Source organism: Oryctolagus cuniculus, chromosome 11 (genome assembly GCF_964237555.1).
Source record: "Oryctolagus cuniculus chromosome 11, mOryCun1.1, whole genome shotgun sequence".
Classification (NCBI taxonomy): Eukaryota; Metazoa; Chordata; class Mammalia; order Lagomorpha; family Leporidae; genus Oryctolagus; species Oryctolagus cuniculus.
This window is the reverse complement of record NC_091442.1, coordinates 17,557,967-17,585,894: the sequence shown is the minus strand read 5'-3', so window position 1 is coordinate 17,585,894 and position 27,928 is coordinate 17,557,967. Positions and strand designations below refer to the sequence as shown.

General features: G+C 52.7%; 1 protein-coding gene and 1 long non-coding RNA gene across 6 annotated transcripts in view; one reads left to right on the top strand and one right to left on the bottom strand.

Moving 5' to 3' along the window:
- Window positions 1–12,464: 12,464 nt before the first annotated feature.
- LOC138844295 (uncharacterized) lies at window positions 12,465–19,930 on the top strand. Its single transcript, XR_011379889.1, has 3 exons — window positions 12,465–12,852; window positions 16,933–17,047; window positions 18,329–19,930. It is a non-coding gene; the product is annotated as an uncharacterized lncRNA (long non-coding RNA).
- CHD6 (chromodomain helicase DNA binding protein 6) overlaps window positions 18,819–27,928 on the bottom strand; it is a 241,382-nt gene continuing 232,272 nt past the window's right edge. For all 5 annotated transcript variants that reach the window (XM_008274447.4, XM_070051833.1, XM_070051832.1 and 2 more), the window contains one exon: window positions 18,819–21,675. In XM_008274447.4, the coding sequence (XP_008272669.3) occupies window positions 20,779–21,675 (897 nt within the window). In that variant the 3' untranslated portion in view covers window positions 18,819–20,778. The remainder of the gene's footprint in view (window positions 21,676–27,928) is intronic.

The window sequence follows — 27,928 nt, the reverse complement described above, 5'->3', positions numbered from 1 at the left end:
CAATGGCCGCCGCGGCTGGCGCGCTGCGGCCGGCGCACCGCGCTGATCCGATGGCAGGAGCCAGGAGCCAGGTGCTTTTCCTGGTCTCCCATGGGGTGCAGGGCCCAAGCACCTGGGCCATCCTCCACTACACTCCCTGGCCACAGCAGAGGGCTGGCCTGGAAGAGGGGCAACCGGGACAGAATCCAGCGCCCCGACCGGGACTAGAACCCGGTGTGCTGGCGCCGCTAGGTGGAGGATTAGCCTAGTGAGCTGCGGCGCAGGCCATGCTCCTTCTTGTGTTGCTTTTCCCAGGCCATTAGCAGAGAGCTGGATCTGAAGAGGAACATCCAGGACTATACTGGCACCCATATGGGATGCAGGCACTGCAGGTAGAGCCTTAATCTGCTGAGCCACGGTGCTGGCCCCCAGGGTACAGAGGCCCAAGCTGTCTTCCCAGGCACGTTAACAGGGAGCTGGATTGGAAGTGGAGCAGCTGGGACTGGAACTGATGCCCAGATGGGATGCCGGTGCTTTACCCACTATGCCATGGCACCAGCCCCATACTGCCTGATTTCTTTCTCTCCTGTTTTCCCTGTGTGGGGACGCTCTCTGGACCTCTGCATTGTTTCTGTCCTGGGTGGGCGATTTGCACCCTGGCTGGCAGAAGATGGTTCTTGTCGTGCCCGTGTTGGTTTCTAGCATGGCCAGTGAGATATCTGGTCTCAGGCCGAGTCTCTCCTTCCTATGCAGCTTGCTCTCCCCTTTGGGGAAGCTTATGTGAGTTTTCCTTTTAATCATGGAATTCCAGAACCTTCCGAGGCTCTGCCTAGATGTATGTCTTTTTCCATCATTCCTGCCTGGAACTCAACAAACTTTTCAATCTGCAAACCCAAGGCATTCCTTAAACGGTGGAAAAATTTCCTTCTCATTTTAAAATGATTGCTTCTCTTCCACTTGTTCTTTTTTTCCTCCTCCTAGGAGTTTTAGCTTTTATTATTATTATTATTATTATCATTATTATTCTTGAATTACATCTCCTGGATCTCTCTCCTCTTAGGTGCTGAGTTTTTTTTTTTTTTCTCCTGCAAAATTTCTCTCTGACCTCTTTGCTGTGGGTTTTGCGTTATCTCTTCCACTTGGTTTCCGTAGGATTATATCCCTTTCTCCAATCCATTTTTCATTTAAAACTGTGTTTTAATGTTTAACACTGTGTTTCTTAGTCAAGTAAAGTATATTTTTCCCCAGCTGATTTTTTTTAAGTACTGTTATTGTTGTGCTTTTCCTGTTGTGTGCAGGTTGAGCTTGATCTCCCATGGTTCCTCCTTCCTGGCCGGGGGAGTCCAGGGGCTGGGGGCTCTTGTCCTCCCTTCGTTTCCAGCAGCTCCAGGCATTCCCTAGGGCTCAGGTCCAGCTGACGAACTAGCAGTGCCTCGCTGGGCCCCAGGGGGGAGCTCTCTGCGTCTCCCTGTCCAGCCTGGGGCAGGAATGGTTACTGGGGCCCGGGTGGTGAGAGGGGTGTGGGTGCAGATTCCTCCCAGGACCACCCAAGGCTGCTGGCGCTGCCTCTCTAGGGCGGGGGTGGGGGACGGCGAGGCGGGGATCCCTGTGCCAAGCTCTCTCCTGCACCCGCTGAGATGTGAGTCTCACGTAGGCTTTCTGCTGCTGCCCCCTCCGGTCTGGCCCAAAGGGAGACTAAGTCCTAAGCCCGCGGTCTCAGCATACAGGGAGGCGCTGCCCAGCTCGCCACGCCTGGCTGCTGGCTGACCCTGAGACCGCGCCGCAGTAGCAAGGTCGGTCGGAGCGGGGCGGGGGGCGGGGTGCAGCCCGTGGGGTGGGGGGCAGCCCGCTTCCAGGCCTCCCAGATCTGGGAGGTTTAGTGAGAGAGAAGTTCTCGGGTTTCATGGATGCTGAAGAGAGAAGCAACCGTCTCGTGCAGGGTTATAAAAATAAATCAGCAATATCCCTCGCCCCCCGCCCCCCAAAAGCAGTCCAGTGGAGTGAATGGGAATAAAACCGTCTTGGAGGTCTCTGGAGCAGCCTCGGGGGAGGCTGGGGGAGTTGCGCAGGTCTCTGGCTCTCCTTTCTGACCTTGGCACCGCGGTGGACGACCTGAGTGTTCCAAGCCTTTGGAAGCAGGTGAAGAGGACTGAGAGGAGGCGGGGTGATTTCTTTCAGAGGCGGCTGATTGGCCTCGCGGGGCCCCTTCGGCCACGATGGACAACAGCTGGTATGTCAGGTATGTTAGGGCCCAGGAAGGCAGAGCAAATGCCCCTGCCCGCTAGGTGACAGGTGAGGGAACGCCCACCTGTGGTCCCTCTTCCCATTCCCTTTTGTTTTAGATTTCATTCCCACTGCAGTGTCACAGATTTTTTTTTTCTCAAGAGCTTGGAAGTGAAACTGTAGACATGCTCTTTGTCTTTAAAAGCCAGAACAGATCATCTGAGGGAAGCTATGAACCTTTCAAGGCCACTGGGGACAGAGTGGACAGACTACTGCCAAACACCCATTCCTGGAGGCTTCGAAGCTGAAAAATATTGCCTTCAGAAGAAAGGAATCTTAGGAACAGGACGGATGATGGGAATTCCGATTATGCCTTTGGCCTACTTTGTCAGCAGAAAAGATTTAAGCTGATATCTGCGATGAAGGATGGGCTCCCGCTCATCACCTTGAAATCCGCACTCTCCTGGAAATGCTCACGACAAGTGAGACCCATTGCTGATGCGCACACAATGCACAGCGTTTTGGTCCTGGGATTTAGAGTGTGTTTGGTACAACTGTCCCAGCACCCCTTCCTCCGGGATTGCATCCACTTAGCTGCTCCTGTGGCTTGGTGATAACAACACCGTCCTCACCACGCTGCTCCTGGGTGGCGGACGGTGCGCCTGGCGGTGCAGGGAGCTCGCTTTCTACTCTTTGTGGCCTTGAAACCCACGTTTGTTGCCTGATGTGGGAGTGGGGGTGGGTCGGGGAAGGGCTTTGGCCCTGCTGGCTGCTGAGTGGAAGTGGTCACATCACACTCCCTGCCCTTGACTTTCTCCACACTGAACGCATTCGTTCATGCAATCTTCAGGCAACCTGAGGGATGGGATCATTAGCCTCATCTCTGGGAGTTGAAGGGAAGGAAAGTGGGGCTCAGAGATGCTAAGTAGCTTAGCTAAGGTCACACAGCAAGTAAGATGAAAACCTAGAGCCACCTGCTTCCAAAGGCAATGCAATGCAATGCAATCACTGTGTTATTTGCAGCCAAAGAGATGGAGACCTGAGGCCTCTGTGACATCTACTGAGATCCCCAGCACCTTCTCATTCCAGGAGGTATAAAGTATCTTTCAAGGGAGTTCTCAAGCTCCCTGTTGAGCATGCCTGGCTGTGAAAAACCATTCTGGGGCTGGTGTGGGGGCACAGCACTGGCATCCACATCACAGTGCTGGTTCGAGTCCTGGCTGCTCTGCTTCTGATCCAGGTTCCTACTAATGTGCCTGGGAAAGCAGATGATAGCCCAAGTACTTGGGTCCCTGGCACTACGTGGCAAATCTGGATGGAGTTCTGGGCTCTGGCTTGGGCCTGGACCAGCCCAAGCTGTTGTGGGTGTTTGGGGAGTAAATCATTAGACAGAGATCTCTGTATCTGTTTATCAAATAAAGAAACAAATAAACAAAAGAACATCCATTCTCATTGCTGGGCTCACATCAGATGATTCTATGTCATTAAAAATAAATTGCCCTGGCTAAACAAACTGGAATATCCATACCCATACAATGGACTCCTACTCAGCAGTGAAAAGGAACAAGGTACTGTAGCAGCACGAGCGGAGTGAACGCCGTCTAATGCTGGGTAAAATAAGCCAGACACAAAAAGCTCATGGCGCGGTGTTTGTGTCCACTTCTCGTCACTCCACCTAAGCACCAACCCAGGCTACTTAGGGAGGAAAGAGGTTTATTTTGGCTTCTGCTGAGGCCGGAGGGTGGTAACAGCAGAGTGCAGGTAGAGATAGGGTTCCGTGGCGAGCCAGGGAGCAGAGAGAGGGGCTGGGTCTGACTTGGGCTTCGATAAGTAGCTGGCAGGGATGGTTTCTTCTGAAGTCTCTCTCTTCTGGTTAGGAAATGGCATCCTTGCACTGTGTCTTTTTTTTTTTTTTTTGTAAGATTTATATTTATTTTGGAAGTCAGAGTTACGGAGAGAGAGGGGAAGAGACAGAGAGAAGGATCTTCCTGTTCACGGGTTCACTCCCTGGATGGCCACAATGGCCAGGACTGGGCCAGGCTGAAGTCAGGAGCCAGGAGCTTCTTTGGGGTTGCCCCGTGGGTACAAGGACTTGGGCCATCTTCTACTGCTTTCCCAGGTGCATCAGTAGGGAGCTGGATTGGAAGTGGAGCAGCGGGACCTGAACTGGAGCCTATATGGGAAGCTGGTGTCGCAGGTGAAGGCAGGTGGAGGTTTCCCTGCTGCGCCACAACGCAGACCCTCGCTCTGTGTCTTTACGAGGGCTTCCCTTTGTGGATCTGGCTCCTAATTTCTTCCTCTGATGAGAACACCAGACATATTTGATTCAGACCCACCTGAATGACCTCATTTTAACATAAGTAGTTCTTTAAAAACTGTCTGCAAGTGCAGTCCCATTCCAGGGGACTTGGAGTTAGGACTTCAAAGCAAAGATTTTGAGAGAACAGAGTTCAGCCCTAAAACCTGGTTTATGGTGAAAGTGACCAGGAGAGTGGGTGCCTCGGGAGGTACGGGGTTGGGGGTGTGCTGGGAGAGGCGTGGCAACTTTCCGGGCTGGCTGAGGTCTGTCTGCACATGGGCACGCAGGTATCTATACTGACCAACCACGTGGGAATATTAAGTACACTTAAAGCTTGTGTATTTCTTTTTTCTTTCTTTCTTTTTCTTTTTTCTCTTCTCTTCTCTTCTCTTCTCTTCTCTTCTCTTCTCTTCTCTTCTCTTCTCTTCTCTTCTCTTCTCTTCTCTTCTCTTCTCTTTCTTGACAGGCAGAGTGGACAGTGAGAGAGACAGAGAGAAAGGTCTTCCTTTTGCCGTTGGTTCACCCTCCAATGGCCGCCGTGGCCAGCGTGCTGCGGCCGGTGCACCGCGCTGATCTGATGGCAGGAGCCAGGTGCTTCTTCTGGTCTCCCATGGGATGCACGGCCCAAGGACTTGAGCCATCCTCCACTGCACTCCCGGGCCACAGCAGAGAGCTGGCCTGGAAGAGGGGCAACCGGGACAGAATCCGGCGCCCCGACCGGGACTAGAACCCAGTGTGCCGGCACTGCAAGGTGGAGGATTAGCCTAATGAGCCGCGGCGCTGGCCAAAGCTTGTGTATTTCATCATCTGTCAACTTTGCCTCAGAAAGAGCCAGAAACAAATACTGAACCCTAGGTAATGTTACCTGTGTCTGATGTTAAGGGGTGAAGCAGACCGATGCCTGCACGTTGCTTTGAACTAACGGATGGGTGACTAGGCGGGCAGACCTGTGAAAATGCAAATACAGTGACACATCAATCCTTTCGGGATCCAGGTGCTGGGTGTGTATGGAAGTGCATGGCACAACTCTGCCAACTTTTCTCTATGGCTGGAAATTTTCTTCATAAAGTGTTGGGAGAAATAAAAACGAAAAAAGAAAGTTTCCTTTGGAAAATGTTAGCCAGACATTTCTCACAAAGGCTGTTCATTGCTGGAGCAAGGTCTGCTCGGGGAGAACCCCCCCCACCCTGCCAACACACACCCCAGTGCCCAAGTCACACGGCTTCAGCACGCCCCACCCACACCACATTTTGTCTCGGCTGTCCACCTGTGTCTGGGAGGAGGGGACGGAGGAGCCTGGGGGAGCTGGGGAGTTCTGGGGGCCAGCTAAGGTTTTGAGGCTTGGTGTTTGGGGAAACTGAGGCAGGGTTATTTGCATGCTGCTGTCTAGGATGCGGGCAGCCTGTGATCGCTTTCCGCAAGTCACAAGGACACATGTACTTAGTGGGGTTCTGGGGGTGGGCATGGGAATGAAATGGAGTAGGCAGGAGGCAGCAGGCATGCCAGTGTTTGCCGAATGAATGGCTAAATGACACCGGATGGGAGCCTTCAGAGACACTGGCAGCAGGAGGCCATGAAGTTGCCTGTCTGGTCAGGGTGGCGGGGGGTGTGGGTCTGTCCCTGTCTCTGCCCTGTCCACCTTTGGTCTGGCCTGAGACACTTCAAGAAATGGGCCCAGCAGGGGCCGTTTGGTCCCTGAGTTCCTGGACAGCCAGGGGGAGGGCGCTTTGCCACATTCAGGAGAGAGCCCATCCAAAACAATTTCTTTTCTAAAAACTCAGCGCTAACAGGTTCCAGATGGCCGTTTGTTATATAATGGGGTTTGTTTTAATAGCGTCAACTTCCAGATGTGCAGCCTGGAATCTAGAAGCCCACTGGCCCCCTGAGGACGACGTGAGCCAGGCTGAGAGCTGCCCGGGGAGAGACGGCCAGACGTGCAGAAGCAGGGACACGAGGGCAGCTGGAGGTGCCTTCCGGCTGCCCGCTGGGCCGCTCACCTGCCCAGCCGCTGTCCCTGAACTCAGAGGCGGACAGGGCGTGCTGGCCGCCCATTGGCTGGGCCTGGCTCTGAGCAGAGAGGCAGCTTGGGGAGGATGGGCTTTGGAATCCCGAGGTCAACAGTTCCAGCGCGGTCACCTTGGTTAAGTCACTTAGCCTCGCTGAGACGTGCTGTCTTTGGATGTAAAATACATTAGAGGTCACTGCACAGAGCAAAGTGAGGTGAGTGGCCCAGAGCGGGTCTGGGCAGAGTGGAAAGACTGCTCCTGTCACCAGCCCAGAAGGCCCTGGGCAGCCCAGGCTACATTTTCCCTGGAACACTGGACAGGAGCCAGTGTGGAGAGCTCGCCACCTCCCCCTCGCTTGTTCCCCGAGTCCGCAGCTCCAACAGATAGAACATTCTTCCATCAGCTGAGCCAAAGGCGGCCTCTGCGTGACCCCCGACGGGTCCGAGCTCTACTTTCCAGAGCTCCACGGCGTGTTCTGTGCCTTCTTCTAGGTCCCCCGACCCCTTTCCTCCTGGGGCAGCTGTAACTGGACTCGGGTTAAGAGCTCCAAGGAGGGATGATCAAGATTCCGAAGGAGGAGAGTCGCAGGAGCCGAGGACAGTCACGGGAGAGAGACACCCAGCGCCAGGCGCAAACAAGCATCTCCAAATGAATCGTTCCCACAAAATTCCAGTGAAACCGGGGGTGGGGGGGTGCGCAGCATCAAGTGGCCGTGGGAAGTCAGTGCAGGACAGTCAGCGCGCCGCCGCAGGGGACTCGCCTTCCCCTCCTCTGTCGAAACATGCGGTAAAAGCACAAGGCTGCAAACGGTACGGCCTAGCACTGGAACTGCAGGACAGGGAAATGCAGGGGGAGTGAGGGCCCCGCAACAGCCCTGCTCCCAGATGGGAACACGCGAGGCGGCCAAGGAGGCGCTCACACTCAGGCCAACAGGCAAGGTTAGCAGTGGCCGCCTCTGGGGAGAAGGACACGGCACGGGCAGTGCTGAGAGGGAGGGAGCGGATTCTTGTTTTCTGTCTTTCGGGACTTTTCCAATTTCACCTGTGTTTTATTTTCTTAATCAACATTTTTAGGTCAATATTTGTTGTCTGGAGATTCTGCTCCAGTAATGGTAGTGAAAGGACGTGAGGCCTTCTGCTGCTTCTGTCTCCGAGAGGTGGGAAGGAGGGTTTTCAAGGTCTAAGTCAGTCATTTCTGGGACATTTCCATAATTCTTCTTCCTCCCACCCCTCCAACCTCCTCCTCCACCTCCTTTTTCTTTCCAGTTAGCGAGGATAGCTTTAAAAAGCAAGGAGTGGAGGAATGAAAATTTGAAAAAAAAAATCAGTGCAGAAGTGATGGATTATTAAAGAAACAGGGCTGCACGACTGGCTAACAACTTGGAAAAAATAAGGTTAGGCTTCCTACCTTACACCCAAAGAAACTGCAGATGGCTTAACGATCCACCTCTTAGAAGCTAAACCAGAAGCTACCCTGAAATCTCACACAATTTTAGAATAGGACACAGCTCTCTAGGAAGACATCATTTGAATAGATTGGGAGATTTCACAACATAACAATGTGAGCTTTCTTTCCAACAGAACAAAATAAAAATAAAGGTCAAACTGTAAAAGAGAAAAAGAAAAAAGAAGGAGAAGGAGAGAGAGGCTACTTAACAGAGGATCAAGAATTTTAATATACAAAGAGATCTTGCAAGGGTTCCTGCCTCTTTTTCTTTTTGGTTCCTGAGCCAAGCAGAGAGGGAATCCAACCACAATGGAACCAGTTTCCTAGGACCAGGGTGGGGAGAGTGGGGCTGGACCAGAGCCTGCAGGAGAGGGGAGGATGGCACAGGGCCGGGCCCCGGAGCCACCCCCCCCCCGGCGGGGGCAGGAGTTCCCCAGTCTCCCTGGCACGCACAACCCTGTCTGGTGCCAGCTGCTTCCCCGGCCCAGCCGGCCGCCCCCTGCCCGGGACGTCCAGTGCTCTGCCGTCCCTTCTTGCCCAAGAAGCGTTTCCCTATTTCTGTTAGAAATGCTAGGCTGTCTGCCTGGCTCATCCTCTCAGGCCGAACACTGATGCTCCCCACGCGTGCCTAGTGCAGTTTCAGGCTCAGGCCGGCTTTAGCTTGCCTAAAGCAGTACGGTCTTGTTCAAAACAAGGACATGTGTTATTTAATTATAAGTAAGAGAAACTATTTCTCATAATTACACAATGGTTAAAAGAGGTGCCAAGTTCCAGGTGAAATCAAAAAAGAGAAGTACTCTAAGGGGTACCTGGTATCTGACTGCACTTGAATTATGGAAGCCATTGCTGAGCCTGACAACCATGGCCTCAATAGCAGGCCCTGGGCCAGGCATGTTCCTGCCCTTGAGACCCCTACATCTACAAGGGGTAGGGAGTAGGGGGACGGAGGGGAGAGGAGGAGTCAATTAGTGGGAAAAAGAGTTACCATAGCAACATCCTGAAATCTTTGTGGCAACACAAAGCAGGAAGTAGGTCTGCCCTTGCAGGGGGATCACAGCTCCTGGGCAAATCCTTTCTTCTTTTCTTTTTTTATTGAAGATTTATTGATTTATTTGAAAGTCAGAGCTACAGAGATGGAGAGAAGAGGAGAGGAGAGGGGAGGGGAGGAGAGGGGAGGGGAGAGGAGGAGAGGAGAGAGGGGAGGGGAGGGGAGGGGAGGGGAGGGGAGGGGAGAGATCTTTCATCTGCTGGTTCACTCCCCAAATGGCTGCAATGGCCAGGGATGGGCCAGGCAGAAGCCAGGAGCCAAGAGCTTCTTCTGGGTCTCCCACATGAGTGCAAGGGCCCAAGCACTTTGACCATCTCCCGCTGCTTTCCCAGGCGCATTAGCAGGGAGTGAGATTGGAAGTGGAGCAGCTGGGACTCGAACCTGTGCCCATATGGGATGCTGGCACTGCAAGTGGTGGCTTTACCTGTTATGCCATAGTGCTGGCCCCCAAGTCCTTTGCTTGAGTGAGTAAAATTGGGCTGATCTCAAAGAACCCAGCTTCAAGGGCTGGGGCTGGGCCTGGGGTGGGGCGAGAGGGGACTTCAGAGGGTTGAGGAGGAGGTACAGAGGGCACTGGGCACCTGCAGGGCCAGGGGTCGGAACCATAGCCATCCTGGGGACAGCTCAGGGGCCACAGTGGCCAGGGGTGGGGACGACCGGCTTTCTGGGTTTTGTGCCACCAGCCAGACACAATGTTCCCAGGTCAGCGGGTGACAGGGCCTACTGGAGCTTCCAGCTCCCAGAAGCCTTCTCCCTCAGTCCTGGGCCTGGCCTGGCTTTCCTCTGTGGGTCAAGAAGTTGGCCTGGCCCTTGTCCTGGGGAAGGCTGCAGCTGCTCCCACAGCCCTGGGCCCAACAGACAAAGGCGCCTTCTTTCCAAGGTCAAGATCTTGATTGCATGTTGCCCTGGATCCAAAAGCTCCCATGAAAAAAGTGGTCCTCTCACAGGGATGTGTGTGTGTGTGTGTGTGTGTGTGTGTGTCTGTGTGCTGGACCACAGCAAGTGGGGTATCAGCACTTCCAGCTGTCTCCCAGCCTCCTGGGCCTGGCCTGGCACTGTTCAGTCCACCTCCTTGCAAACAGACACCTTTAGGTATCTGTGTACCCGCATCTGTACCTAAACGCTTTCGGGTTAGTGTGTGCTCATGTTTTGCTTGTGTGTCTCCCTGAGACACCCAGCACCAGGCCCCCACCTCTTCTGCCTCTGGCCGTGTGTTCCTGTTCTTCCCCACCTCTGGATACTGCTGTGGGCTCTGCAGTGTGCAAGTTCTCTCAGAGTCCCCCTCCTTCTTCCCACCCCCGCATCTATTCCTCTGCATTTGGGAATAACCTGGCCTCTTTCAGTTTGAGAAGGAAGACTGGTTTGTACAGTTTGGCTTGGCTTTCTAGAAGTTTCCATCTCCTAGACACTTTGTTAAAAGGTTCATGGGGAATGGTCTAATAGGAAGGTAGGTAGGGAATTCCTACCCCCAGGACCCCTGCCTCAAGTCCCAAGATTGATGGGAGCATCAGACACTGAGCTTCAGCCGGAGAGGGAGCCCCACGGCCCAAAGGCTGAGCTTAATCTGAGGACCCTGCACCCCCACAGAGGGGAACACAGCATCTCAGGGTCTCATGCCAGGGTGGCAGAGCTGCAAGGGAGCTCAGGACTCAGGCAGCTCAGTTCCCTCCCCAGAAACAGAGAAGAAGGAGAGGCTCAGAGAGACGGCCCAGGCCATGCAGGATGCCAAGCCCTTTCTGGGCAGCCTGTAGTTCCCGGCCTTGGTGACCATTTCTTGGATGACCCTGGGTCTGCCCCACTTGCAGGGGGACAGTGTTGCTACCTGTCCCTCACGGCCTCCCTGTTGCAGGCTCCGAGGCCTGGTTACTCCTTGCTGTTGGGCTGCAGGGAGGCCACGACTTCCCAATTCAAATCAGAACGTCAGTGTCCGAGCACAGGGTGGCTTTCACCCTGCACCTGCCTGCCTCTGCTTGCAGGGGGTGCTCAGGCTGGCTTTCCCCAGCCCCACCGACATATAAAGGAGGGGCTTTCTGCATCACTGTCCTCTAACTGATATCCCGAGACGCCGCCTCTGTTGGCATGGGAGTCTTACAGGCATCCTAGCTTGTCAAAGTGATGGAGTAGGAAGAACCATTCCCAAATGGATGCTCAGGACACACAGGGGGCACCGCCTTGTACCACTCTGTCTCTGGGAGGCACACGGGCTGTGCTGAAGGAGGTGCCCCAGGCACACGGGAAGAGCACCCAGTGAAGAGCCTGGAAGTCTCCAGCCCAGACTTGGCTTTGGGAGGCTCCTGGGTGCTGGAAATGGGCAGGATGCCCTCCCCAAAAGGTGGTCCCTTCAGTACAGGCCCCACCGGCGCACACCGAGCCCCCCTCTCCTTTTCCCTACAGAATCTTTCTAGACACAGGGAAAGGTGGCGACTGGGAAGCTTTGCTCTTACCCATTTTGTGTCCAGGCCAGGGGCTGCTTTTGAGACTCAGAAGCCAGACAGAGAACTTTCCCCCGCTGCCTCCCATTGTCTCATCTTGTGCCTGAGAAATGAGCACGGACTCCACAGTGCGAAAGAGAGAGGGGAGCCAGAGGGTACCAGGAACATGCAGACATGAGAGGAAAAGGGGTTCCAGGACACTGCGCGCCATGGCTGGCGAGGCACAGCCAGTGCCGCTTGGGACAGGCCTTGTGTTTCCTTTCGCTCTTGCTCCTTCGAGAGGCCGGGGTGGAGCAGGCTGTGGGGTGCAGCTCCTTCTCCTTGGTCCCGTCTTGGGGTGCTGGGCTGCGTACTGAGAGCGCTGTCGGTGGAGGTGGGCTCCAAGCCCCCCAGCACCCCTAGTCCAGGAGAGGGGGCTTCCTCTCTGTTCCCTCTCCCCACGGGGTGCAAATTCTCTCAGACGTGTCTGGGAGGGAAAGGAAGTAGCTTGAGGGGCTGGCAACAAGAACCCCTGCTCCCCCGCCCACCGCCCACCGCCTTCCAGCTCTGTCTGAAATGCGTGCCAGGGCGAGGAACGTGTGAGGTGAGGGCCTGTTGCTTTTATACACATATGCGCCATGCTCCCTGATGGGGGAATCTGTCGAGGAGCTGGGGTGAGGGTAGGAGGAGCCTCTATGCTGCGGGACCCTAGGGGCTGGGGTTAGAGGCTTTCCTCCGTCTGCCACAACCCACCTGAGCCCTGCACGCCCTTCCCCTGCCCTCCTTCTCAGGCACTCACCCCACCCTTGGCCCTCCAGCTCTCTGCTGGCCTGGAAAGTCTGGGATCTGTGAATGGAAAAGCCTGGGTCAACGCTGGAGTGGGAATGGGGGGAGAGGGGGTGGGAGCTGTGTCTACTGCATCTATAGTTTTCTCGGTCAGAGCCAGGAAAGAGGCTTAACACCTCAGCAGGGCTGAGCCGCCGCCCCTGCCGCCCCATGTGGCCTGGGCCCTCCCCAAGCCTGTTCGCCTCCCCCTACTCAGAGCTGGAGGCGGGGGGGGGGGGGGGAGCTGTGGTGAGATCACTCCCTCTTTGGAAGTCCCTGAGGAGGGTGGAGTGCCAGTGTGAGGGGGACAGAGAAAGGTGAGTCTCCTTGGTCATCCAGAGCGGCTGGTGCCACAGGCACATGCTCTCAGCAGGGACCACCAAGTCCAGGTACCTCACGATGGATGAGATTAAGGGACCTCTGCAAAGCTGCTTTGGTCTGGCCTCAGCACAGTGCTGAACCCTGCCTGGCATCTGCTTCTAAAAGGCATCTGGACCTCCCAGTGGGGGACAGGACAGTCACCCCCGGCTCTCTGAGGACTTCCGGTGCCCACGGCTCTGCGATTCGTCGAGCAGCAAACTTGTGCTCTTTACTATCCACCTGACCTGCAGACAGGTACGTATCTGGCCTGTGTGCGCTTTGTTTATAAATTGGACTAATTGCACACATTTAAAAAATCAGGGGATTTTATGTGAATATCTGAATTTCAGTCCTCCGCTGAAAGAGAATCAGGCAACACAGCCTGCATTCCTGCATGGAATCACTGGCATGGCTGGTAGCAGCTGTCCCTTTGGCTCAAGCCAACACCACATTTCCATTGTCCTATTTCCTATTGCCTTAAACCTGATGACTGTTACTCACGTCTGTCTCCTGCTTCGCCTGGCAGGCATGTGAGCTAACAAACTGCTGTACATTGAGAAAGAGGCCAGGAGCCACTGAGGTCTCCCCACATGGTCACAGCCCTTTGGGCTCTGCCATTCAGGTAGACAAGTGCCCACAGCTCTCCATTTTGTCCATCACTGTGGAAAACACAAGAGCTGCTCTCTTCCTGGCTTGCCGTAATCCCTGGGCATGCAGTTTAGGACTGAGTGTTTGTGTCTTTGCCAGTGCCCATCCATATATTGAAGCCTAACTCCTAGTGTGAGTGTTTTTGTCGATAGGGCCTCCAAGGAGCTAACTAAGGTTAAATAAGTCATAAGGTCAAATAAGTCATAATGATTGGACAAGATCAGCGTCATTAGAAGAGACTTAGAGAGCTCCTTCTCCCTCCACACTCACGCACTGAGCAAAGGGCATGTAAGGACACAGTAAGACGGCTGCCATCTGCAAGTCGGCCAGAGAGCCCTCACCAGGGACCTACATGGCCTTCTGGAACCTTGGGCTTGGACATCTGGTCCCCCCGAGCGGTGGGAAATCAGTGTGCTGGTTAAGTCACTCGGTCTATACTGTTTTGCCATGGCAGCTCAAGCAGACTAACACAAATTCTTTAAAAGTTCTTTCTGGCCGGCGCCGCGGCTCACTTGGCTAATCCTCCACCTGCGGTGCCGGCACCCCGGGTTCTAGTCCCGGTCAGGGCACCGGATTCTGTTCCGGTTGCCCCTCTTCCAGGCCAGCTCTCTGCTGTGGCCCGGGAGGGAAGTGGAGGATGGCCCAAGTGCTTGGGCCCTGCACCTGCATGGGAGACCAGGAGGAAGCACCTGGCTCCTGGCTTCGGATCGGCGCAGGGCGCCGGCCGTAGCGGCCATTTAGGGGGTGAACCAACGGAAAAAAGAAAGACCTTTCTCTCTGTCTGTCTCTCTCTAACTTCGCCTGTCAAAGAAAAAAAAAAGTTCTTTTTGCAATTTTGCCCTTCAGGGTTGAGGAGTTTACTAGGCTGTCCGTACGTGAATCCCTATCTTCCTTCTCTGAAAACCATGGTACTTCCTGCCTCTCGTGTCTCACACTTCTCACCACCAGGGCACAGTTCACATAGGCCGACAGGAGGGCAGAGTGTAGGGCAAGAACCTATTCAGGGCCTCAAGTCCCTGGGTCCCTAAGCCACCTCCAAGGACCCAGCGCCTTGGGGAGCCCAGCTCCACAGCTCTGTCACATGAGCTGTGCCTGCTGCTCTTGGCTACCGGCTGTTGGATGGTGATGAGAGCTCACTTGTGCCCTGCAGAGACCCAGTCCCAGCTGCTTCTTCCCGCTTCCTCCAACATGACTTCCGGTTGGCCTGGACCACGGTGCTTTTCATGGGCCTCGGACTCCGCTCCCCATGGCCTGGCCTTCCTGTTCTCTGAGCTGCAGTCGGGAAGGTGACCAATAAGGTCATCCTGGGCCCTGGGACCCACGCTGCAGGGAGTACAGCCCACATCCCCCCATTCAGGATGTCCTCCTGGGCCCCTTCACACGCATCAAGCACAGTGTCGCCTCTCGCTCTCCTCCCTGTGTCCTCTCTTTCCTGCCTTTTTTGGTTCCTCTCTGTTGTCAGCATCTTCAGATCTGTCCTCTGGCTCTGTCTCCTGCTCACAAACAGGATTCTAGGGGGAATCTTCTCCTTCAAATGGAAAGGATGCCTTGGGGCTTTGGAGGCGGAGCCTTAAGGATCCCGCCCAATGTCCAGTGCTCCTTTAAAACCTGTTTTATCTTAAAAGTCGATGTGCCTCTTCTCTTCCACTGTGTGACTTGTATTTCTATAAGCCATGTTTAGCAAAATAAGTATTTTAAGTGACTGTCTTTACACCGAATCTATGAATAAAATTGATGTTCTAGTGCAGAAGTTGGCAATTTTTTTCTGTAAAGGCCCAGGTAGTAAATACTTCAGGCCTGCAGGTCATATGGTCTCTATGCCAACTGCTGTTGTAGCACAAAAGCAACTGTAGGCCACACATAAAGGAATGAGTGCAGCCGAGTTCCAGTGACAGTTTATGTATGGCCACTGAGATCAGGTTTACTCTTCAAGTTCATGAAATACTCTTTGTGATTTTTCTATTACTTATGCATGTCAAGTTCATTCTTAGCTTATAGGCTGTAGTCTGCTGATTCCTCTCTAGGAAGATAGTGTGTGGGGCCTGTGGGTCCCCAAGCAAACCCAAGGCCAGACCAGCAAGAACTAGGTTTGGGATTAAGACCCATCTCTACACCCCTGCTCTTCCACTCACTAGCTGGGCCACTGGAGGCAGGTGACCATCTATCTGCACCTGGTCCTCACCTGGAGAACCTGTTTTAGGATGAGCTCATGTGTGTCAGTAGCCTAGAGTAGGTACCAACTAAACAGCGCTGTGACAACTCTGGTGGTGCAGGTGGCTGAGCTGCCCTGGGGTGGGATGAGTGGGTGAGATGTGCTGCTTCCCTCTTTGCAGAAAGCCTCTCCCCTACAGGCCTTTCAGGCTGAGCAGTGAGCTGATCCCCTGCCGTTCTGTTTACTGCCTTCCAGATTGGACACTGCTCCTCTTGTGGCCTCTTGGCCCCAGGCTGGTGAGTCCAGGCACCCAGACACCCTAGGCTAAGCTTCTGTTCAGAAGCCCCCCAACACCAGCACAGGACAAGTGGAAAGGAACTACTTGGTCTTCTGTCTTAACTGCCTCTTCCCTGGTCTCAGGCTGGTAGCTGTAGCTCATGGCACAGCTCTTCTCCCCTTGCTCATCATCTGTGCTTTGTGCTATTCTAGGAAGCTGAACTGTGGAGGGGAAGGTTGTTCCCAGTCTCAGGCTAAAGACACCTCACTCCCCTATTGGTTAGTGAATGGCTCTGGAACCAGGCCTTTCTCAAAGCCGAGTTTTGCCATTCACCAGTGGGATAACTGGGCAGGTTATTAGCCTCACTGGGCGACCATTCCCTTGGATATAGGGGGATAACCTCATTATTAATTGTGGGGATTGAGAATACGGCCACAGTGACCCCACAGGAAGTGCCTGTAAGAGCGTGCTATTCCCACAGAGTCGGTGACCAGGTGAAACACAGGATGTCTGGTTAGAAGAGTTCCAGATAAAAAACAGAAGTTTTTTTTTTTTTTTAGTCTAAGTATACATCAAATATTGCATTGGATATATTTATACTACAAAAATGTTTATCTGAGTTTCAAACTTAACTGAGTTTATTTTCCCCCCTAAATCTGGCAACCAGACCCGCAGAGGGAGGTTTCCCGAGCTCAGGAGCCTCCCTGCTCCCCAGCAGCCCTCACTCCCTTCCTGCTCACCCAACGATGGGCTCCTGCGGACGCAGTCAGGCCAGAAAGCTTTGAGTTCAAGCCTACATCCATGCCACACTCGCCCTGGACTTGGAGCAGGCTTTCCCTTGCCCCTTCCTCATCCCTGCTTTCCCCATCTTTCCACTGGGGCTTGTCATCAGGAGTACAGTTAGATGGCTCACAACACAACAAGCATTTGACACTGACCAATTCCATCAAAAGCACTCTAGAACCCAATAACTACCCCCATTTTATACACGGGGAGACAACCTGGGCAAGGTGGAGGTACTGTTCCCCCTTTCTGCTGGAAGCCCATCCACGTTAGCTGCTTTCCTCATTCTAGTTCCCCCTTTGTCCTGCAGGGCTGGGGCTAGGTAGGGCTAAGCCAGAACTCAGGTATCAGGGCTCTTTGGACGGCAACAAATTGCCACAGCCACCCCCAATCTCCATGTCCAAACAGATGTGACGGAGTGCCTTCCTGGGAGTAGCCAGCACCCAATCACCCCCTTTCCGATCTTATCTCACAGACACCTGGCAGGCTGGCATTACGAGGGTGGCCACAGCCCGGGCTACCACGCAGCTGAGTGGCACATCCTGAGACCTTGCAATTGGGCTTCCAGGTTTGGAGAAGCGGAGAACACGGCACGGTCTAGAACCAAGCTCCTGGTGTCTGGCTGGGAGAGCTCTGTTTCTGACCTAAGGAAGGAATCCTTCAGTGGTCTACAGAGCAAGCAAGAGAACAGCAATGTCTGCAAGGAAGCATTTTGAAGCATTCACTGTAAATGAATCAAGGGTGTGACATTTTAGTGTGTGTGTACTATTTTCCCCAGCGCTAATTTTTTCCAAGTAGAATCTCACTGTGTTGTGGTCTCTGAGGTGGAGCACTTCAAGGCTGGCATCACGAAAGCCAGGACTCGGGTGCCTCTCGCCCAGCCTGCTGGACCGTGAGGTCTGGCCCAGCTCTGCTCTTCATGATTGACGAGACAGCCCTGGCAGCCTCTCGTCTGGGCTCTCAGGAGGTGGATCAGATGCCAGCATCCCTCTGCCCAGCTCCAAGATGCCATGAGGACAAGTGAGGTCACTGATGGCAAATACACAAAACACACTAGCCCAGCCTACTGGATGCAGGTGTACTGTCTGCTCTCATACAAAGGGGTCCTGTCCACTGGGACTGGGTTTGAGGCAAAGAGTAAAACCAAGCCTCTAGACTCCCTGTTACCACTCTGTCTAGGAGGAGGGGCCCCTGTATTGAGCAGAGGTCTTCAGGGCTACTAGTAACACATCCTTACTTGAAAACTGGTAGCAGGGACTCTAACACATCCAACAAGCCACTCACACACCCACCTGTTGGTGCCCAGGACGGATCCCACAAGGTGAGGCCAGGTCAGTGTCCTCCTCTGTCCTGAACAGGGCCGCAGCAGTTTCCTGCCAGCCTCAATAGTTTCTCACACAGCCCTTCCTGGGTGGGGAGCTGTGCTTCCTAAAGCTAAGGACCACACAGTTCTTAAAAAACCAGGAGTGCCTCAACCACCAAAGTGTTCTTGTGTTTTATTGGCCTGTTCCATGCCACAGAGTCTAATCGGCCCTAGGAGTCCCAGGTGTGTGGTCTGAGGTGTGATTTCTGGTATGGGGCTTAAGGAGGTGGTGCTGGTGAGGCCTCTGCTGAGAGTTCAGGCCCTGAGCCTGGGGAACGGGCTGCTGACCTCCTTCTAACTGACGCACGTTCTAACCAGGGGTTCTGATAGGGTCAAGGAGATGGCCAAGGCCCAGTCCTCATGCACCAATCAGGCGCCTGGAGGAGACTATGGGCTCCTAGTGTGCTGACGATGCGTTCGTAAAACACCCAGGCAGCAGAGAGACAGCCACGTGCCACTGAATTCCTCCCATACAAATTTGACTTTTAAACTTTTTTTTTAAATCCAGGATCAAGACCACAGACAATTTATTATGTAAAGACATGGAGTGAAGAATGATCGAGGGAAGTTATGGCCATGAGTGACATGGAATTAGATGAAAAGGCTCAAGTTTGCGGAAGATAGTTTAAATTTGGCTTTTGCTCTCGGAAATGTGAAAATAATCATAAGAAGCACTTATTATGCCTTACAGAGCAAATAATCCACAGAGTGTCATTTTTCATTTTGCAAACAGGGTCACAACAGCAGTCAAACAGAAGCCTAAACACCCAGAGAGATAACATACAGGTTTGAGAAGACGGAACGAGGGGTTGCACATGCTGGTGGGTTTTTAAACTCAGATCCACATTGAACCCTGTGACCTACTGGAGGTTATAAGTGGAACCTGGGGAATGCAGTTTTCTATACAAAACAACGACAACACAGTGACAACAAAGAAAACCGGACTCTGTTGGATGTCTAGGATACGCATTTGCAGTAAGGCTTTCAAGATACAGGAATTTTTATAGCATTTGTATTTTAAGGATTTAGGGCAAATACATTTTTTTTTCTACTTGATAAAAAGAAAATTAGTACTTAAAAGGTTCAAAAATATATTGATTGAGTGATTTTTTTACATAAATAAATTATATTGATTTTTAGGATTTAACAGCTGAAAAAACCGTTTCTGCTTCCACTGGAGGCAAAACTGAACACAATGTTAGTTAAATAGAGAGAGCAGCATTTCTAAGAAATCTGTCGTCAGCATTACAGGACCATCTATTCTACAAAGATGTCATTAAATAGGATCTGTTCAATTATCAGATTCTTTCTTCTTATACGATCAGTTATGGAATTTCTGGCTTATATCTCGGATTCAAAAAAATGGGACCCCACTTTTGAAAATACATCTGATTTTTTTTATCATGATTTAACAGACTTCTTTCGAGATGCTCATTTAAACATTTACATAATTTATAATCCCAAATGTATAAAAGACAATGACAAAAGCATCATAAATAAATAATGCGAACTGAAATAGTTATGTCAAACTTTTGGACCTTCTGATAAATTAGCAAAACTGTAACAGAAAAAGTAAAAAACACAGTAAATTGTGACAACAAAAAGTGAAACTGGTACTAGTAACACTTGCAACGTTTCTGACCACCCTGTGCAGCCCTGTGCCCCCGCAGTACTGACCCCCGAGCTTATTCCGAGTCTCCAAGTGTGAACCATCCAGAAGGAATGAAACCATCAGAAGGGATGCGGTATGAGTGCGAAGGTGAAGGAGGTCGGGAAAGCACTGCCCACCCACTGAGAAGCTGCAGGACAGGGAATAATGTTGATGTGCAGCACAGCCTCGACTAACTGGTAATTTGGAATTGGGTCCAATGCAAGATAGAAACAGAGGAGAAATAATGGGCGAGAAGAAAAAAGAAAACACACCTCTCACAGTTGTATCGTACAAGGTGGCGCACGCACATTCTGCCAACCTCAACTAACTCCAACAAAAGGACCTCGCAAGTGTAGAAGTGTTGAGTGACTCTTTTCTCATGGGCTCCAAAAAGAGCCTTATTCTTGGTGAAGCAAAACACAAAATAAAAAAACCCATTAGGTCCTTGTGTTCTTTAAACACAGAAGCGACTCAGAGGCTGGAAGAACTCTAGGAGGAGGTGAGAGCGGGGTGCCAGCCGCGCGCCTGCAGAGCAGCCGTGGCCCCATGGGCCCTGCCCCTGCACGGCCGGCTCCAACTCACGCGCGTGAGGCTTTCTCGAATTCAGAGTCCTCTTTTAACCGGGAGAGGGAGCATTCGGGTCCACACAAAATACAAAATAATGCCTAGTCACTGGCTATTTCTTCTTGCTGCAGGTGTCTGACAAACCATGAAGGAGCAATTTATATTACTACCGGTAAAGTTTTTGTTTCTTAAGGAAATCAATATATGCATTTTCAACCATTAGTTAGATACTTCTGTCTATTCTACTCACTTAGTAATCATGATAAAATAGGGAAATATTTTAACTCAGAAGTACACACCAGCGTGTCCTTTTCCTGTGCTTTTTGGTTCCCAGTAACATTCTCTTTGCTCGGCCCAGCTCACGGGAAAAAAGAGCTTCTTTGTCACTAGTCTTCAGTCCCTAGACAGCTTTCTTTCGCCATCTTCCTCCTCAAATGAGCGGGAAACTTGGGGGGGGGGGTAGGGCGTGTCACCAAGTACTGTAGTAACCACGGCTGCTGGAATGAACAACTGGATAACAGAATGAGAATTCTGTGCCCCCTAGACTAGATAGACGACACTCATCTAACAAAGTGGCAAGACCCTGCACTATCAACATGTGTTACCACAGCCCTCCGACAGGAAATCAGGTAGGCAATATTACTCATGGAGACACAGGTTCTTATGAAGGTGAAGTGAGGGATAACAAACCTTTATGGGATAAGAAACTTACAAGTCACAACAACCTCTGAAATGAAAAAGTTCTAGTTGGTGTCGTCGCTGGAGTCTTTGAGTGTCCCCTCCCCAGCCTGTGCCACGTGTTCTCTCTCTGGGGGCAGCGGGGCGCTGGATTCGGGGCAGTTCTGATGGCTGCCTGGCTCCCTCTCGGCCCCGGGAGCAGGGTCTGGGTTGGGGTTCGCGCTGTCCGCCTTGGTTTTCTTCTTCTTCCGCTTCTGGCTCTCCAGGGCCCCTATTTCCGAGTGTCTGGCCTGCTGCATGGCTGGCAGAGCCATGCCCATGCCAGGGGACAAGAACATGGATGGGTAAATGAGTCCAGGAGAGACCCCCGGGATGAGAAACGGGTTAAAAGCCACGGGACTACTGGTAGTTATTGCAGGTTCAGACTGATCAGAAAATGGACTAGGACCAGGCTTGTCTTCGGCTAAGGTGTCTGTTTTCACGTTGTGGCTGCCTGGCTTGTCCTCCACAGTCTTTTCAGTGGTGGCCGCGCCACTGTTCGTTGTGCTTGACAGAGACGCTGGGGCAGGGGATGCACAGGTGGTCGCCATGGGTGCGTTGAGGAGTCCCCCCACCCCGAACATCTGGGGCACTGCGGCCATGCCCGGCAGCATCATAGGCAGCATGCTCAGGGTGCTTTTGACTTCTTCGCCGGTGGGCATGGTGGCGAAGCCGGCTGGGAAGCCCACGAGCCCGGTGAGGGGGATGCCTGGCACATTTCTTACGTTCTGCAGGCCTACCAGGTCCATCCCCGCAATCAGCCCGTTCATGAACAGCGGCCCCATTCCGGAGGCAGAGTCTGCCACGATGGCTGGAGCCTTCAGGAGTTCGCCCCGGGGCCGCCTCCCCCTCCTGCGGGGGCCCACATCCCGAAGAACAGGCTCAGCCAGGGTGTGGTTGAACTTGCTTTCTGGGAGAAACCCCTAAAAAAGGACAAAGAAACACAAGATGCCGAAGGTTACCAGATGGCAAGTGGTCGGTCCGGAGAGGACAGCGCCCTGCACTGGCCTCAACTGCCCCAAGTGCCACGCGGGGTTCCTGGTGGAAGGAGTGCCTCTCACCCACTGGGGCCCCTGGACCCGAAGGGGTTCTCCTTCAGAGGCTGAGAGCATCTAGCGGCACGGGGACAAGCTGGGCATGCATTGCCACCAAGCAGGGCTTCCCACACTCATAGGCAAAGGCAGCGCCCATGCTGGGAGAAACTGGCAGGGAGCTGGGAGCTGTGGACCAGCACTTCCAACAGGCCAGGTCGAGGTAGGACCTTCACCAAAACCTTATGGCACACAAAGGTTCTTATTAAAGCAACAAAGCAGTTCTCTCTGTCTCTCTCTCTCACTGTCCACTCTGCCTGTCAAAAAAAAAAAAAAGGCAACAAAGCAGAATATGTAAGACAGGGCTTTGCAGCCAGGCAGAGCTCAGCTCCAATCCTCAGCCGCCGGTGGAAAGAACACTGATTCCTAGCTTCCAGAGTCGTCGAGAGAAGTGTTTTCATGCCGGCACACCCACAGGAAGCAGCGTGTGCTTTGCTCCCCTCTTCAGGCTGTGGCCCTGGATGCAAGGGGGTATACACCTGCTTCCTGCGGTAAGGGAGGCACCACTGAACACGCTGGGGACACACCATCCAGATAAGTGAAGGTCTGATTTCCCTTAGGGAAGACCATCATTTGTTCCTGTTTGGAGGCTTCTGAGTTAGCAAAGAGCTCCACAGTTAAGCACTTCTGCTCACACAGACTACCAGGCTGCGGCTGGGCCTGTGCCTTCCACCGTGCCTGCACACGGGTCACCTGGCTTTACGCCTTTGAATCCTTCTCTGGTGCATCAGGATTAAGCCACACAGAATTCTAGAGGAGAGCAGAGTGCTTTAACAGCAGCACACCCTCCGTCCTCTGAGAATGAGGCTCAGGAACTCCACAGGGCAGTGAGGACCCGGAGGAGAGCGTATTCCCTGAGTGCCCAGTCTGGTTGCGGAGAGGTAATTAAACCACTGGGATTACCAAGTCTGTCTCTGGACCTGTGTCAAGGACAGTGAGCATCATTCCCATTTAAGAGGGAAACGTTTTCCCCACAGAAAGGGAGCAGCTCCCTTCAGGACCTGGTGCCTGCAGTTCCCTGCCTCTGGCTAACGTGGCGTCCCCTTCTCTCTCGACTACCCTCTTCTTCAGTTTATCAAGTCATAACACTTCTGGAGGATTAAAAAGGCATTATGCTCATGCTGTTGAACACTCTTGGTCTCTTCTTGTGCAGAGAAGGACAAAGACTAAGTCCTCCGAGCCAGCGCCTGAGAAGTCAGCTGCCCTGACCATGCACGTGTCTCCTTCTTAGGCTTCCTGTTACAAAGTCGTTGGTAGTTTGCCACCTTCCCTGTGTTCAGAGTGGCCCTGAGGGTCCACTAACACAGGTCACCATCACAGCTGCAACATGGGGCCTGCAGAGCGGCTCAGGTGGGAGGCTGCTTGGCTGCCAGTGCAAGAGGGGCCAGCGCCTCCACGAGCTGTGCCTGCTGCCTTCCCAGGATTCTCCTTTGTGCAGCTGCTTTCCTTCTCTACAAGAGTCTGGTGAGGGGGCAGTGGGGAGGTGGCGAGAAGCAGCGAGACTCTACTGGCCCACAGCCCCCATGGCGTTGAGAGTCAGAGGCCGAGGCCTGGCTGTACTCCTCAGCAGAGCACACTCAACAGGTGCAGGTCTCCTAAAAGCCAGAAAAACTATCAGGGCTGAAATGCTAGAGGACGTGAACACAAAGGTCAGGAAAGCAGGGTCTCTGAGGGCTCAGCCTGGCAGCCAGGTCTGAGAGCAGTGGAGAGAGCTACTCAGCATCCTCCCAGGGGCTTCCTTCTCAACTTGAACTCAGTAGCTCCGTCGTTTCCCATTTGTTTCACTGCCTCTCTTCTCGCAAAACTGTAAAATAAGATACTTGCGAAACACAACAGACTTTCGTGTGAGAGGCAGCTGGTGACCTTGGTTTTGAGCTCTCAGGGAGCTGTGAGGATAATATAAGAGGTGGTCAGCAGTGACAGGGACAGGCTAGGAGTAGTGGTCATGAGGTGAAGGTGATTATCAGGGAGCGTGGCAGGGGAAACTCCAGCTACCATTCAAGAAGTATTTGCCCCATGTCAGGCACCCCAGGAAGGACTCCGTGTGCTCACCCCATGAGTCCTAGAAGTTAGCACCATCACCCATTTACAGGCCCACAGACACGTGAAAACACCTGTATCTGAATGCATCCAAGTTTCTGGAAATGGTTATTTTTCAAGCTCTACACCTGTCTTTCAATTTCCCAAAGAATAGTCAAGAAAAACCTGCTTGGTGTGGACAAAACGCTTTATGATGGCAGCTTTGTCCAGGGAGAAAATTTTTTCCAAATGCCTTGCCTTATTATCAAAGGGCTGGAAGCAGCCTCTGCAATGGTCATGTCGGGTGCCCCTTCCCCTCCACTGAGAGGGGGCGGGATCTGCCCAGGGGCATAGCGGCTCAGAGGCAGAGCAGGCCAGAACCCAGATCCTGTTTGTACAACCTGTGGGGAAATTAGTTACAAGAGGCAATTCAAAGATGGTGCCCAGAGGAAGTAAGATGGGTGGAACTCAAAGTTGTTTACCACCAAAACTAATTGGCTATGCAACATCAGGGGAGGTAACAAAACTAGTAACAAGTGTTTGGACATATGGCTAGTCCTATAGAAATCATCCCGTAAAGTGACCCTTTAAGTGACTGGTTGGTCCTTATGCCCTGCCCCAATGACTCTGCAGTTTTGTGCTTTAAAAGGCTTTGTTCCTCGCAAAATAAATGAGTTCTTGCTAGACTTGGCTCCCTGCTGCGTCTGATTGTCTTGGGGAACGGGCGAGGGCGAGCGGGGGCACTTACCTTTCCTTGGACCCAGTCCATCCTTGTATGGGTGGACTAAGACCCTGCAACAACCCACGACTTCCTCACTCAACCATCACATCCCTCCTGTTTCCAGTGTGATGAGCCTTGTATGGGTGGACTAAGACCCTGCAACAACCCACGACTTCCTCACTCAACCATCACATCCCTCCTGTTTCCAGTGTGATGAGCCACCTGCAAAGCGTAGAGAGCTCTGTCCTAAGTATGTCAGGGTGGCTGCCTTCTGGTTCTGCGGATAGTCACCGGCTGGTTGTCTCCAAAGAGAGAAGTAGGATCTCATGGATTATGGCCAGGTAAAAGGACAATCTTTCGCCTGTCTGTCTTGAGCCCAGCAACGTAAACCAGCGCATTCTGTGCCAGCTGCTCTGCCAGCACTGGGCAGTGTCAGGTGTAGGTGGCACCGTACCTCAGCCCAGCACGGGCCAGGGCAAGGTGCAGGTAGTGTCTTCCTCATGTGTACCACCCATGTCCCCTCAGAAATCTCTCCCCTAACTTTCTAGGGGGAGGGGTGTGTTGGATCTCACAAATCTTTTTGCTGTGAAGAAACCAAGCCCAAAGTTTGACAAACAATGCCTCCTCTTTTTTTTTTTAATTATTTATTTACTGGAGAGACAGAGAAAGAAAACTCCTATCCACTGGTTCACGCCCCAGATGCCTGCCAGGCTGAAGTCAGAAGCCAGAAATTCAATCCAGGTCTCCAATGTGAAGGGCAGGGATCCCACTCCTTGAGCCATCACCGCTGCCTCCAGGGCCTGCATCAGCAGGAAGCTGGAGTCACGACTGGAGCAGGGTCCTGAATGCAGGTACTCTGATATGGGACACTGGTGTCTTAACCACTAAGCTGAACATCTACCCCAGAGCTCCATCTCATTTTCAAAGAGTTTGCTAGAAATCAGATCCATAACATACGTTTGAGTTCCTCCCCAGGGCCTCTAGGACTAGACAGGACTCACGACCAGCTCACACCCTGCAGCTCCTGTGGCCTCCGTGACCCTGCTTGCTCTCTGAGCACACAGCACTCCTCAGGCATCAGGATGTTCAAGGGCACCCTGGTCCTGCCCTTGCTGAGAACCATGGATGTGGACAACGCTGGGCCCTTTTGGAGAAGAGAGCTGGCTAGGCAGGAACAGGAGGGTCTGCTTTCCCGTCAGATGAGGACAGCAGCAATACAAAGTCCCCGGGGGTGGGGGATGGGGAGGAAGAGCAGCTCTTCACTTACCATTACGTAAAGGGGGAGGGGCTGGTAGAGGAAGCCAGCAGCCAGCACTTCCTGTGGAGGGAGAGAAACTCCAACCACCCAGCTGCTGCCCACCCCAGGCAGGTGCCCCTCCCAGCAGCTCAGCAACCACACACACACAATGGCCAAATCGGGCTTTGGCAGCTCTCCCTCCTGGTAATTATACCCTGGGAGCAAGCTTGCTTCCTCTTGCAGGGGAGGCTTGGGGAGATGGTGAAGAGAAAGGAAAAGGCGATCCCTTGTGTTCAAGCAGTGCTGAGAGCAGCTCTGCTTCTCCAGCCCAGCAAATCTCCTCATCATCACAGGCTGGCAGCTGCGCCAGCTCTAGAGCCCCAGAACGCAAGCCAGAGTCTCCTTATTCCTCCCAGGAAGCTGGGCAGGTTCATCCAACAAACGTGGAGTAGAAAGAGACTTAACAACCAAATGCAATGTATGGCTCCTTATTTATAAACCCTACAGCCAGGACAAAATAAAACAGAAAACCAGCTCTAAAAAGACATTCTCAGGACAACTGGTGAAATCTGAGTATGGGCTAGACATTAGACACCACGAGTATTCACCTGAGTGTGCGACAATGGCAATAATTACATAGGAAAAAGTTCTTGGGGGGTACATGCAGAAGTATTTAGGAGTGATATGTCTTGTCTTCAATTTACTATCAAATGGCTCAGGAAAAAAAACCTGAAAAACTAGTTACGTATGTAAAACACATACAAACATAATTCACGGTACTGGTCACTGTAATGCTGAATCCTACAGCCTTAGGTGCAGTGTGTGTTGTGCTACCTCTTAGGGACCTTGCCCAGCCAAGCCACAGACACAAAGCACAAGGGCTGTGTGAACTCAAAGGAAGGAAGGAATTCCTTGCAGGATTTTCATCTACTTCCAGAAGACGCTGACAGGTTCTTGTTATGGGTGGAATGTCTGTGTCCCTTCAGATTTCTTTGTTGGAATCCTGCCCCCCAGGTGATGGCATCAGGAGCTTCATAAATGGGCTCAGCGCTGAGAGCTTGTTTGTCCTGCTTGCCATGTGAGGACACAGCAAGAAAACAGCTGTCAATGAGGGACAGGTTCTCAGGCACCTTGACCTTGGACTGCCCGGCCTCCAAAACCATCAGCAGTGAATTTCATGCTGTTTATAAGCCTCCCAGTCTAGGGTATTTTTGTTATAACAGCCTAAGAGTCTGTATGGGAAAGAAAAAGAGTACAGTACCTCCTCTACCTCCCGAGGGCTCATGTCCTAGGGGGAGTGGTTGGGAGACCAGAGGTAGGGTCTGGAGCGAAGCCCAGTATGTGTCTTTGCACTGCTAAGAAGGCCGGAGGACCAGGTGGACAGTTGCTTCCTGTTCTTGCCTCATGGCAGAAAAAGGGCCTCCAAGGCAGGGAGTGTGTTTATGTAACAAAGGAGGGGAATGCATCTCTGGGAAGAGGCTGGCTTGTAAGGAGAGCTTGGAAATGGGCTTTCTGGCAAGAGTGTCAGTGCCTGCAGGGGAGGGGGGAACATCAATTTCCAGGGAACAGGAGGGAAACTGTTGGACATGTACAAAGAAATGAGAAAGCCAGGTGGGGGCGGGGTGGGGTGGCGGCACACTTTCTCTTTGGACGCGTCTCCTAACGCTGAGACGCAGTGAATACTACAAAGTGGGAACCAGAGGTCTTTCCTGACATCCTTCCGGAAACACTTACCGTGTGCTAAAACACAAGAAGGCTGAGAGCAAACAGAAGAAATGGGAGCTCCCTCAGCTTGTATACCACAAGCAGGTCTTGGGAAAGGGGAGCCGGCACATTTTCTGAGAATAAAGGGAGAGGCGGGGAAAAAGGGCAGCCTTCCCAATGTGTGACTTGGGGGCCTGCGCCCAGGTCTCAGTGGCTGTGAGTGGACAGAGGTGAGCAAGGGCTGTGTCTGGTGGCTGCTGGGAGGGACGTAACCCAGGCGACTGAGTCAGCAGCAAGTTCTTCAAGACCACCAAGTAACAGCCGCTTTTCACACCAGGAGGAAATGTCCAGGGTTTGTCCATGGAGCTAGAGAAATCGCATTCAGGCAGTTCCACCCAGAAGGG